This window comes from Photinus pyralis, unplaced genomic scaffold (assembly GCF_008802855.1).
Source record: "Photinus pyralis isolate 1611_PpyrPB1 unplaced genomic scaffold, Ppyr1.3 Ppyr1.4_LG3a, whole genome shotgun sequence".
Taxonomy (NCBI): Eukaryota; Metazoa; Arthropoda; class Insecta; order Coleoptera; family Lampyridae; genus Photinus; species Photinus pyralis.
This window is the reverse complement of record NW_022170509.1, coordinates 18,435,069-18,447,643: the sequence shown is the minus strand read 5'-3', so window position 1 is coordinate 18,447,643 and position 12,575 is coordinate 18,435,069. Positions and strand designations below refer to the sequence as shown.

At 36.6% G+C, this 12,575-nt stretch overlaps 2 protein-coding genes across 2 annotated transcripts; one reads left to right on the top strand and one right to left on the bottom strand.

The window, feature by feature from the left end:
- Nucleotides 1-1,250: 1,250 nt before the first annotated feature.
- Nucleotides 1,251-2,352, bottom strand: LOC116166155 (repetitive proline-rich cell wall protein 2-like). Its single transcript, XM_031481013.1, has 2 exons — nucleotides 1,495-2,352; nucleotides 1,251-1,441 (listed from the first exon to the last, which is right to left on the bottom strand). Exons 1-2 carry the CDS (start codon nucleotides 2,310-2,312, stop codon nucleotides 1,411-1,413), a joined length of 849 nt encoding a protein of 282 aa, XP_031336873.1. The 5' UTR covers nucleotides 2,313-2,352; the 3' UTR covers nucleotides 1,251-1,410.
- Nucleotides 2,353-4,200: 1,848 nt separating this feature from the next.
- LOC116166152 (RUN domain-containing protein 1) lies at nucleotides 4,201-8,606 on the top strand. Its single transcript, XM_031481009.1, has 8 exons — nucleotides 4,201-4,357; nucleotides 4,474-4,685; nucleotides 4,743-4,833; nucleotides 4,882-5,223; nucleotides 7,295-7,632; nucleotides 7,682-8,191; nucleotides 8,240-8,334; nucleotides 8,383-8,606. Exons 2-8 carry the CDS (start codon nucleotides 4,552-4,554, stop codon nucleotides 8,490-8,492), a joined length of 1,620 nt encoding a protein of 539 aa, XP_031336869.1. The 5' UTR covers nucleotides 4,201-4,357; nucleotides 4,474-4,551; the 3' UTR covers nucleotides 8,493-8,606.
- The last annotated feature ends 3,969 nt before the right edge of the window (nucleotides 8,607-12,575 follow it).

The following is a 12,575-nucleotide window of genomic DNA, read 5'->3' as shown; positions in this document are numbered from 1 at the left end:
ACTCAATAGGTAACAGAACAAGGTGTACTATAAATCAAAATTACTAAAAAGCTAACTAGCTTGGCGATTAACAGATCAGTAAGCACAGTCTTGTTTTGATTCGTACATTGTAGGCATTGCTTGAAAAATAATGATAAAAAATAATTACTTTGTTTTTTTTAATTTAAACGATCCTTCTTTATTACTTTCCATTATTATTATGAACACGCGAATTATAAGTCTGTGATAAGATACAAGTGCTTTATTACCGGATCAAATATTAATTATAATTGGCCAAGTAAAAATCATCAAAGGCGATTGTGTCCATAAAGTAAATAGAATATGAAAATTTGATTGCATGTAGGTTTTTATTGGAATGTATTTATTATGGATCCAGTTTGTGCCCCTACATCGTCTTCCATAAATAGTGTAGGTCATGAAGCTAAAGAAAAAATAAAAACACCCTCGGATAGATAATTAAAATCGGCATCATGTCACCAAAAAAGCGTGCCTAAGCCCTTTTTTAAAAGTGTAAAAATTAATAAATCCAAAAAGTTGGTAAAAAATTGGTTGGTCATGATTTACCTACCACATTAGTTACCTAATTGTTAGATTTAACTGTCATCTCTAATAAACTGGTCAATATGAGTAATAATTACACTACCTACAGAAGAAAATGTCTTTATTGTAAAATCGTTTTATGCTGGGAATAGTACACGGCGAAGTTCGTGATTTGGTTGCTGATAGGTCAATCATTTATATAGTGTAATTATTTCACCCTTTCGTGGTTGAAGTGATATGATAGTCAAAGGAACAATTTTTTTAGTAGGTTCTTTGCAAGTGCGACACGTCACTCCATGACCAACCAGTTTTCACCAATTTTTAGGATCTTTAATTTAATTTTTAGGCTTGCATGAGACCTCACAGTTGCGTATTTTTATGTCATCCGATGGATATTTTAATTATCTATCTGAGGATGTTTTAATTTTTCCTGTAGGATGAAATGGGGAGCAGGTCAACTTGCCACGCTGTATATATATATATGATTTTTCTTTTACCAAAAACTATTTTTGAAATAATTAAATTCACCTCGTACACATGACTGTCTATACTTAGAACATGAAAATAGTCCTAATGTCCGCGTCCCATTGTCGGCGTCCCAATGTTTGCGTCCTAATATCTTGCGGCCCAATGCCATACATATCATGCCAACAACTTGTGCACTCAAAGAAGTATCTAACTTGCCAACTTCTCAATTTATTGTGAATAACTAATAGACAACATATAATATATTGAAGTTCAAAACTGTTTATACATTTTATCAATCAAAAGTTTTAAATCCATAAGCAACATTGTAAACCACCACTGCAGTACCCAAACAGTGCTAATCCGAGCTTGCACTCTGCTTGGCATATCGTTCCGCTATGCGCACTATTTTCCACCCTGCAAGGGAAACCATCTCCTGTAAAGATATATGTAAAAATGTTGCACAACTTAGATAATTAATAACGTTACCATATGTACTTACTACCCGCATTTTGATGGGGATGAGAAAATCTCATAATGCTCCTGGCTGCTATTTGTGTTGTGGGTTCTTCAGTAGGTTCAGCCGTGACAATTTGTTGTACTGGTTGATATGCTACTGGTTGTACTGGTTGATATGCTACTGGCTGGTGCTGTACTGGTGGCTGTTGTACTGGTTGATATGCTGCTGGTTGGTGCTGTACTGATTGCTGTTGTACTGGTGGCTGTTGTACTGGTTGATATGCTACTGGTTGGTGCTGTACTGATTGCTGTTGTACTGGTGGCTGTTGTACTGGTTGATATGCTACTGGTTGGTGCTGTACTGATTGCTGTTGTACTGGTGGCTGTTGTACTGGTTGATATGCTACTGGTTGGTGCTGTACTGATTGCTGTTGTACTGGTGGCTGTTGTACTGGTTGATATGCTACTGGTTGGTGCTGTTGTACTGGCGGATGGTGTACTGATGGCTGTTGTACTACTTGTGGCTGTTGTACTGATGGCTGTTGCACTGGTTGGGGGTGTACTGGTTGAGGGTGAGGTACAGGATGATGACCTGATGGTTTATGCGCTGTATACCCTCCGTGGTTCTGGTTATATTGTGGTATGGAATACGGATATTGAGTCAATTGTTGGTATAATTGACTCTGCCATGGTATGATAACATATGGGCTATACGAGGAGCTATAGTATCGTTGCGGTGTCGTATAGCTTGAATAGCTTGGATACTGCACATACTGTTGATAAGGGTAGTATCGCCGTACACCATTTACGAACATCAAAGATGACAGAATAAAGATCAAAAGCTTCATTGTGCTATTTTTTCTTTCTTCTTTATCTAAGCTGCTCACCTGTGCATATGATCAAGAAGTACAGTAACCGCATTTATATACGAATCAATCATTTGCGTAACAAATTATTGTAATAATCTCTCAAAGGTACCGAAAAATGAATATTCAGAATTAATGATTACTATCGCAATATTTCCACATGCGAAACAAATTGACTCGTTTAATTATACTGATCTATTTTAAAATGTATAAAGGAGCATCAGAAATCAAATTGAAAATTTGTTGTTATGGTTTTTTGCAATTGGTTACTTAAGATTTGCGAAATAAAGCTGTGACCAATTTTCCGTATATGATTTTGAATTGGATATAAATTATTAATGTATATCTAACGTTATACAGTAAAATCCACATTATTTAATAATTACTTCAAAATAAAAAAATTGATTGGAGTTAATGTATACTGTTTTTAAAACGTATATGCAATGCAAAGGAAAGTAAATTATTTTTTTGATCATTTATATTTATGCCTCATTGCGGAATGTAGTATATTGAATCATTTAAAATGAGATTAAACAGCAGACATAACGAAAATCGTAAGCTTTTTCTGGCAGGCTTTTTGAACCGTTTCTTTATCAATAAAAGTGATGTTAGTGGAGGTAGGTCTAGTAAGTGTTGCATATTATTTATTTATTTTACATTAGGCCAAAACCAACAGATCTGCATAAGTATAGCTGTTACGTCTCTTTGTAATATAATTTGTCCTGATAACCTTAATTTTACAGCCAGTCTTCAATTTCATCATTAGAAAGGGCTTGAGAAAGACTTCTTTTCCATACAGTACGGTTCACTTAATCGTCTGTTACTAAGCATAACATTTTTGGTGATTTCTTCGTCGGATTCGTTTTTAAACGAAGTCTTTCGGTGCTTTCCTAGGATTTCAAAGAGGAATTTTCAAATTTTGCCATCTTTCAAAACCCCAAACCAATATTGTGCAATTGCTGCTGCAATTCAGATGGTTTTTACTTGTAACGTTTGCCAAATGTATCGTCAAATTTTTATTTTCTCTAAAGATCACAAATCATCTACGGATCCCATAACTTATACATACCAGTTGAGTACTGCCACGTATGGTGTTTATTCTGCAACTTTTTTGGCCATTAGAACTTTGTTAGAACTTGCTTCAAAATTACATCAGATTTCAGATCATTTTGTTTATCCCAGTTGCGTCGTTGAACAAGCATTGTATAGTTACATTTTAAGATTTTGCTATAACCTTGGGAGCCAAGGAGTGTGATAATTCGTTATTGATCGTAACTAGAGTGGTCCAGGAAGGATCTATTTCCAGACTTCATTTGAATCGTCCTCTGCCACAATGGCTCGCAAAATTAACCCCTATCGTGGACGGAGATAACGTAATTCGTGTAGACAGTCGTTTGGACAACTCGTAATTGCCTTTTGAGTCTAATAACATCTTGCGCTATTACCGCATTACTTCTGCGAGGACCCGCGGAGTAAAAATTAGGCTCATTTATGTTTGTTAGTTTGCTTCGCTACGAAGGCGATCCGTTTAGAAAGCTCTACTTCGTTATCGACTGAAGTATTTATAGTGAAATAGCAGCTATTTGCTGAAACCTGCTCTCTGAATAAACCCTATGCCTAAATTTGCAAAGACTTATTCGCATTAGTGTTCTAGATAATGATTGATCCAACTCCCCATTGGTCATTCTTTATTGTACCTCGTCACTAAATGGGAAAAGTAGCGTGCCTGTGGAAAATTTTTTAAGATTTCTCCTTACACCCATAAAAATCTTACTGTTTTGAAAGAATTTGGAAAAGCAGTGGGTAACAATACAACTTTTCACGGCTAAATTTGGATATCTGGTCGTGTTTGTAGACGTATAGGCAACACATCACACATCCGCCTCAAGCCGGCCCTGTCCATCACCCACTGAAAATTCAGCAATTATTTGAATGTTTTGACATTTGTCAACTTTTTAATTATGCCGATGTTTGACAAGGCAACAACAAGTTATTGACTATTTATGCAATTTGCCAAATATGCAATAGTAAGTGATTTATTTAACCTACTTTTACACCCCTAAAGGTGTCTTAAGTCATTCGTTCAAGAATCAAAGTGAATCTTAAATGCACCTGCCTCTACATTTAGTACTTATGTTTTTAGAATTGTGAAGAAATGGATTACAAATATTTAATTAAACCCAAATAAATACTACAATAAATTGAACCTTTAAATAAGCCCATGGAAGACGTAATACCTGGGGACGAAGAACCTACCGGCGAACGTTGGGATCCCTTAGGAGCTCCGAATGACAATGAAAAGGATGCTACGAATTTTGGATACCTAGAAAGAGAGCGCTGTGACTGTTCTTACTGGTAACGTCCCTCAGTACGCATTGTCCATATGTTTCGTTCAATTGTATTGATTTCCAGCTTAGATTCATTAGAAAAGTTAAGATGTTTGGAGGAAGAACAGGAGCAGTTGAACTCTTCGCTTTTTGCACTAACCACCCATTTCGCTCAGGTAAAAACATTTATCATGATACACATCGTTTAAACATTTAATTAACAGGTGCAATTCCGGTTAAGGCAAATAGTCGACGCTCCAAGATCTGATAAGCAAGAATTACTGAAGGCCTTAGAGGAATTTGCCTTTCGAGGAATTCCCGATATCGACCTGGTGAGAGACAAGATAGACGAGGCGAATCTCGCCGAGACTATGAGATTGAGACGCGTTCAGCAGCAACAGCTTATCAAGCAGTTAAAGAAACAATTAAGCGAGTTGGAGCGGTACGCTTTCGAAACTGGCGAAGCGGACGTTCCTCAAGATGTAGTGTTGGAAAGTCAGAGGGTTATTTTAAATGAGCTGAAAGTGCGGATGAATTTGGAATTGGATGAGCAGAAATATTTTCAGGTGTGTAAAAGATGGTCTGCCTAAAAGCATTTTCCGATTGAATTTGGAAGAGGTCTATCTAAAGAACCGAGGACATAATTGAATAAACTAAAAATTATTTTGTGTACTCTGTGGATTAAATCACCCATTCATTTAAGGGACGAAAGTGTTACTTTTTCTCCCTGAGAGATTAAAAAGCAATGAGGGACGAACAAAATGATTTGTCAGACATTATTGTGTCTGACTATATTTAGTAACTAACTAATGGTTATTATTTCACAATATTTTACAATCATACACTTATTCATACTGTTAATTATTAAATTTTTTGTTAAATTGTCTTAATGAATATTGACTATTGGTACCGCTGGAAAGCATTTTTCAGTAGTTTTCCAACGATGCGTCACAAGTATGGGGTTGCCATTTAGGATTTTTGAAGAGGGGTGCTGGGGGGTTGTCACTCATGACGTTATTCTGGTTCTCCCTCGATACCCCCGAAACGGTTTTGCGAGATTTTCAATATCTTCTTTAGTTTGGAAAATATGGCCGACTGCAAGTTTTAAATTTGACACCCCGTATATAATTTGGGATTTGGAAGGCAATAATTGCATCATAGCGGATCCTGAGCCATTTGAAACAATCATTTCTACACAGTCGTTTTGTACACTAATTTTAAAATTAAGCGCACATTTATTATTATACCGTAGCATTGCAAGGGCGCAAGCATTGCGTATGTACCGATATTTTTGATTTTGAGAGGTTTTCAAAACATTATTTTGCGCCTGCACAGTGCTAACTTTCTTATTTACAAAAGCATTTAAATGAATTTTGATACATAGGCACTTGGAATAAAAGTAAATCTAACATCAGTTTCAAATTTTGATATTGCGCATGCGCAATGCAAATTTTATTATTTGTGAAATTATTTAAATGAAATTTGATGCAGAGGTGCTTGGAATAAAAGCAAATCTAACACCAGCTTCAACATTTGGTTTTGCGCATGCGCAATTCCAACTTTTCATTTACCAAAGCATTCAAGTGAAATTTGGTACATAGGCACTTGGAGCAAATCTACCAAAACCAGTTTCAAAATTTGGTTTTGCGCATGCGCACTGCTAACTTTATTATTTACGAAAGCATTTACATTAAAATCAGCCTGTATACAGGGTCCTTACAACAGTGCGTCGATCTTTCCTAGCACATGTCAACTATTTATAGATAGTTGCATATCTACAGAATTTATTTTTTAATGTACAGGGTGTTCCATTTTTATGGTGTCAATAAATAACGGATTTTTTAAATAGAACACCCTGTATATTTTTTATTTGTTTTAATGTCATTTGTTAACGTCTACATGGAAACCTATTCATTGTTTTGTGGTTTTGATGGTGATGTGACGATTCTTGACCTGTGTTGAGGAAAATCTTTTATTGAATGCTGTGCAGACTGGGAGGCGTGACATCGGCGAATTTCTGCAGACTGTCTGAAACCCGATACCACCATAATATTGGAACGAGTCTCCTAATACTTGACAAACATGCATGTTGCATTCTCATTTTAATTAAATGCATCTTTTTTACTTTTTTACTAACGTCATTGTGCTTTCACTAAATTAATCCAAATTTTTCTGCTCTTGTCACTTGTCTGTTGCTTCTCAAGGGAGATGGATCGCACTCCACGTTACAAACAACACCTTTTTCGCGGCGCAAATTTCGTTAATCATTTTTTTAATGTAATTGTCTTCTGATGTAAAAATTAGCGAGTTAAAATGGATAAGAGGTAGTGTACACCCCTAAATTAAACACTATACAATTTAATCGGCGTTTATTCAGCAGTACCTGTTCTATACATTGCTCTAACTATCGACCGTCTTTCTTGGATGTCGCTTACAAAGTCCCTTATGTCATATGTGTAGGTCGCGCGCTTTCACGCCCCCTGGTGCCTTAGCGAGCCATAATAAAACGTGATGTTTTCATGTCTGCTTACATGTATGTAAATTATGCGAAATCTTCAACAGTATAAATGTTTTTTTTTCATTGGCAACAAGACCAACGGACAAATTATCTGACCGAACTTTACCCTTAATTTCTAGCTGACGCCAGCAGATGTTAAGCAACAGGTAGACGTTGCGTTAGGTCAACTAGTAACCCCTTTACGTATGAAAGAACATCTTGTCGCCCAGTTGAAGACTCAAGTAGCAGATTTGGAGAGATTTATCAGTTATCTACAAGCAGACAGTAAAACCAACACAAAATGCTCGTGCGGATGTGCGCGTCATTCTGTAGAAAAGAAATACAAAGCGAGCTCTGCTGGAATGATCCAACGAACTGCTGCCTTGTTGCAAATGTTTGCCATGTTGCAGCTGGGTTGTGGGTCTCACCAATTTAAAAAGAACAATTTGAAGACAACCACGAAATGTAATCATTGGGGGTAAGTCCGATGAATGAACGCCTGGTATTTTCAACAATTGTCATTGCAGAGATTTACGAGCGAAAATGGAGATTGCCATAGCCAAAGTGGTCGAAGTGGCAAAAGCCACCGAAGTCAGTAAGTCGGTCGAACAGGGTAACTACAGCAGCGACAGTGAATCTTCCACCGCTTTATGTAACGTGCAAGTGACGAGGGCAGTACGAAAGTATTTAGCAACAAGCATACGCGATCTCATGCAACACGGCGTCGTCGCCGAGGTTCAAAGCCACAGCCTTGTGCCATTTATCGGATGCTTGTCTCGTAAATTCAAAGTCTGCGACACCCCGATACACGCCTGGGAGATAATCGTTTATTACTATCACCTAAAGAATGGAGAACGATTCAATTCGACGCCCGCTAGAAAATTGTCTCAAAGCTTTAATCTCGATATCGCCGGATCTTCCGCAAATTCAAATAAGCAAAATATGTTGAGCATTATCGGAAACATAATCGCGACACATTCCTTGTATAAACGGAGTTATGATTCTCATTTTAAGGCGTTTATTTGCGCCGCTTTAAAGTAAGTGTCAAAGTCTTGCCTTCAGTTGTCTAATAAACTCGATTGCAGCGCAAAGAAACTAGTTACTTGGTTAAGTCTGATATTTCAATGTAGAGCCCTCGTCGACATGCATTATCAGCCATGGAGCTACATGATTAAAACTGGTAAACTTAGTCGGTTGATGTGTTTTGTGTTTAATAAGAATGTTATAGGATTCTCTGATGGCCTACAAAGTTTGGACACTTTAACAAATTTTAAGTTTGATCTGCCCGTTGATCTCGCCATTCGTCAATTTCAAAATATTAAAGATGTTTTCACGTAATATTTTATTATAATTTTGATTCCATACTGTGATATATCCTGTTTTTGTTTTATTTAAATAATTGTTCAAATCAATCATTTGTGAATTTGGCAAATACATATAATGGTGTAATAACTGGATTTATTATTTCAAGGAGAGTACATTTGGACCCTTCATATGTCAAAACAGGTATTTAAAATTACTTGAGAACATCGGGCTGTAACCCTGTATTCATTTCTGTTGTGTTACACAAAGATGGATTGTTTTTGACAGCCGTAGTGGGTTCATGGAAAGAAAAAAGTTACCATGTGTATAGCTTTCATTGATGGCTGACCAGCTTACATGGTTTGTTGACCGGCTTTCATCTCATCTTGATTCTTGACCAGCTTTCATTTCTTGCATTAATTGTTGCACTTGTTCCATTTTGTAGATCTATTGGGATAAACTTTTACTAATTGCCCACTTACCAGACACTGGACAGCAGTGTAACGTAAATTTAATTACGTGAGTTATTTTATTTATAATTAAATTAACAATAAATAACAGCGCGAACTATTTATAACTGCCGCGTTGAAACTGGAACTGACTGAAACGCAGTTGGATTTGCTTATAACTAGGGATGGGCGATAACTGTTTTCACCTATCGATAAGTATCGGGTACTTACCTATCGATATATTTTACTTATCGATATGCCGATAATTACCGAAATTTCGATGGTTATTGATACATAGATAACTATCGAAATATCGATAAGTATCAGTATATCGACAGTTATCGATATGTTGATAGTTATCTATATATCGATAGATATATCGATAGTTATCGATATATCGATTTTTTTAGCTGTTCCTATTGTTATTCGATATATCGATAACTATCGATACCTATCGATATATCAAAAAAAATTCCCATGGCTAGTTATAGACTACTTAGAAACCAATTTCGAAAGAAAATTCAAAGGGCTGTAACTTTTAAACTAGTAGTCCAATCTTGGAACTGTTTGAAATTGTGTATTCTACAGGCCACATTCTATAAGAAAATATTATTTCCGGGTCGATCTGAGACAATGTTTTTTTCGAACCTCAAAAAAAGGCAGTGTACAAACCTTCCTTTTTTACCAAAAATCGACTGCACCAAAATTTCTCGGGAAAACACCTTTTCTTATTAATTTTGCTGTGTAGAATCCAAAACAATTCGTACTTTTTCGATCAGACTTCTCAATCAAAAGTTATGGACTACTTAGGATACCAATTTCGAAAGAAAATTCAAAGGGCCGTAACTTTTGAACTAGTAGCCCAATCTTGGAACTGTTTGAAATTATGGATTCTACAGGCCACATTCTATAAGAAAATTCTTTTTCCGGGTCGATCTGAGACAATGTTTTTTTCGAGCCTCAAAAAAAGGCAGTGTACAAACCTTCCTTTTTTATCAAAAATCGACTGCACCAATATTTCTCGGGAAAACACTTTTTCTTATTAATTTTGGTGCGTAGAATCCAAAACAATTCGTACTTTTTCGATCAGACTTCTCAATCAAAAGTTATAGGCTACTTATCGATAAGTATCGGGTACTTACCTATCGATATATTTTACTTATCGATATGCCGATAATTATCGAAATATCGATGGTTATCGATATATCGGTACCTATCGATACTTATCGATAACTATCGAAATATCGATAAGTATCAGTATATTGACAGTTATCGATATATCGATTTTTTTAGCTGTACCTATTGTTATTCGATATATCGATAACTATCGATACCTATCGATATATCAAAAAAAATTGCCATGCCTACTTATAACCCTATATAGTAAAGATTGCGTCACAATTCGCCATCGTTCTTTATCGCTGCGAATGGCGCACATGCTGAAAAACGTTGGTATTGTAAAAGAGCATAGACATTAGACAGTTTTTTTTTTGGTTTCTGTTTCTTTTAAGGTCAGGTTGTTTTGATTTTTTTGTCGCCCCCTTCGTGATAAATAAGCATTCACGCCTCTTTTGCTACTGGAAAGCATAAAATACTTGTCTGTTCATCTAGATTTAGATGGACTCACGTCTCTTTGTACTGTACACCTATGTCAAAGAGCCTCGGGCCATTCATTTTTGTTTTAACTTGCATTAAATGGTTCAACCTTATACACAAGTAACTGACCATGCGAAACATCCTCGTATCTGAACCTGACTCTTTTATCGGACTTTGAGATCTGCGCATGCTCTAGATTCAAGGTCATTCAATTCGGTTTTGTTTGTGAACGGAAACAAATGTCTATATCAGAAATAGGTTAAGCAGAAACGAGTTTGTATCGACAACGAACAGGTCTGCTGGGTAGAAACAGGTCCGTTTCACAGAATCAGGTTCATTTAACCGACCTGTTTCCGTCGACAAGCAGAACCGAATTGAATGACCTTGAACTTGGCGCACTACGTTCCAGTGTGCGAATTCAGAAGAAACCATAGCTATAATACAGCACTGCTAAATGTTACAAACGACAATTTTCATGCTACTGATGCACAGACGGACGACCGGATAAAACCAAATTTACTAGGGTTATAGTACTTATCATACCAAAGGTTCAAGATCCTAACCAAATTTACTACAGTTCTTCCTTGGGCCAAGAGGAACCTGGCGGAAACACTATCGGATAGACGGACGAACAGACAAAACAAAATTCAAAAGGCCCTTACTTGGATCTACATACCGAAAGTACCAAGTACTTAACACGTTCCGTTCCTATATATACAAAATTTCTCATGTTTGAGAGTTATTGTGCGCACTGGCGGATAGACGGACGGATGGACAACCACACTATTTCCAATCAACGGTATGCCGTATGTGTATGCAATACCTAGGGGTGGCATTAAGTGTCATTACAAGCAAAAAAATTTTGAGTTAATGAAAAAGTACCAGTAACTACAAGTTTCCGTATTGCAAAGGGGCAAAGAAACACTTGTCCAGTAGGGGTGGTGAAGGTTCTAATGTCAACTGTTTATAGCGACTAAAATGCAACGAATGGAATTAATTTTTACCAACCACAGTCCTCCTCCTCGATCCTTTATCGTGATCAGTTATAATTCAAGAGCGAAGTGCTGGAGGAGTCTACTCACAAGGGGCTGGTGTCATAAGGCGGTACTCATAAGGGGAAGTGGAACGTCTGGACGAGACACATTTACTGGTGATGTCAAAAGTGCCCGTACAAATGTCTGCAGAATGGAGTGTACTCTCAAAAAGCGGTTGATCAATATTAGGTAGCTTTCCTAGCTAACTTAGCATGCTATAACCCAATCATTTATTTAGACTCAAAAAATGCGCTTTATCTACACAATTTGTTTATTATATTATTAGTATAATTATGTACCTACCGGTAATTTAAGTGCATGAGAGCAGTCTTGCATTTCAGTATCGTGTAGCTACATATCGATAGTTATTGTTAAATTAATCTTAGGCCACATGGAGGAGCAGTGCGTTCAAACTGAATGTGGTCCTTTTCCACCTGTTGTTGTTTATTTATGTATCTTTTTTTTTGTTTTTCTGTTTTTTTGGTGGAAAGAAACATTATTGTTACTATTGGGGTCAAAAAGTCAATGCAAAACAAAACAGAAATATCATATTTAATAATATTGTAACATAAAAAACACAGTATACACTATATATAATTCAATAAGAATAAGTTTTATAAGTGATATCAATTCTCCACTGTTCTACTGGATGAGTTGTTGGAAAGCTTTCCGGACAGTAGGGTGTTTGACACTATAAGGCAGTGACCAAGTACACAAGCTCTAAGTAAGAGGTCCCCTTCGCTGCCTTTGACGTATGTTGGAACAAAACATTTTGGTGGTGTGGCGACTTTTACCTCATACTGGTTGCCTTTGCTGTCTTTATGAGATGAATCATCCTAGCACTCATATGGCATTAATTGACCGACCTTGGAAACAGAAAAATATATAAATGGTGCTGTTAATTTTAATTTTAAAAAATGCCAATCGGTGGTTTGGGATCTTGCAAACATCTTTAAGGCTGAAGAAGGTCAATCATCTTGGAAAACTACTTATGGGCGTTTTGCTTGTCTGAGGATGTAAAAGGACACATTTGTCAAGAC

Coding starts and splice junctions, on each gene's coding strand:
- LOC116166155 (XM_031481013.1), bottom strand. CDS start 2,312: ATGAAGCTTTTGATCTTTATTCTGTCATCTTTGATGTTCGTAAATGGT. Junction 1,442..1,494: donor GCGGGTAGTAAGTACATATG/GTAACGTTATTA, acceptor ATATCTTTACAG/GAGATGGTTTCCCTTGCAGG.
- LOC116166152 (XM_031481009.1), top strand. CDS start 4,552: ATGGAAGACGTAATACCTGGGGACGAAGAACCTACCGGCGAACGTTGG. Junction 7,633..7,681: donor ACGAAATGTAATCATTGGGG/GTAAGTCCGATG, acceptor TTGTCATTGCAG/AGATTTACGAGCGAAAATGG. Junction 8,192..8,239: donor TTTATTTGCGCCGCTTTAAA/GTAAGTGTCAAA, acceptor ACTCGATTGCAG/CGCAAAGAAACTAGTTACTT.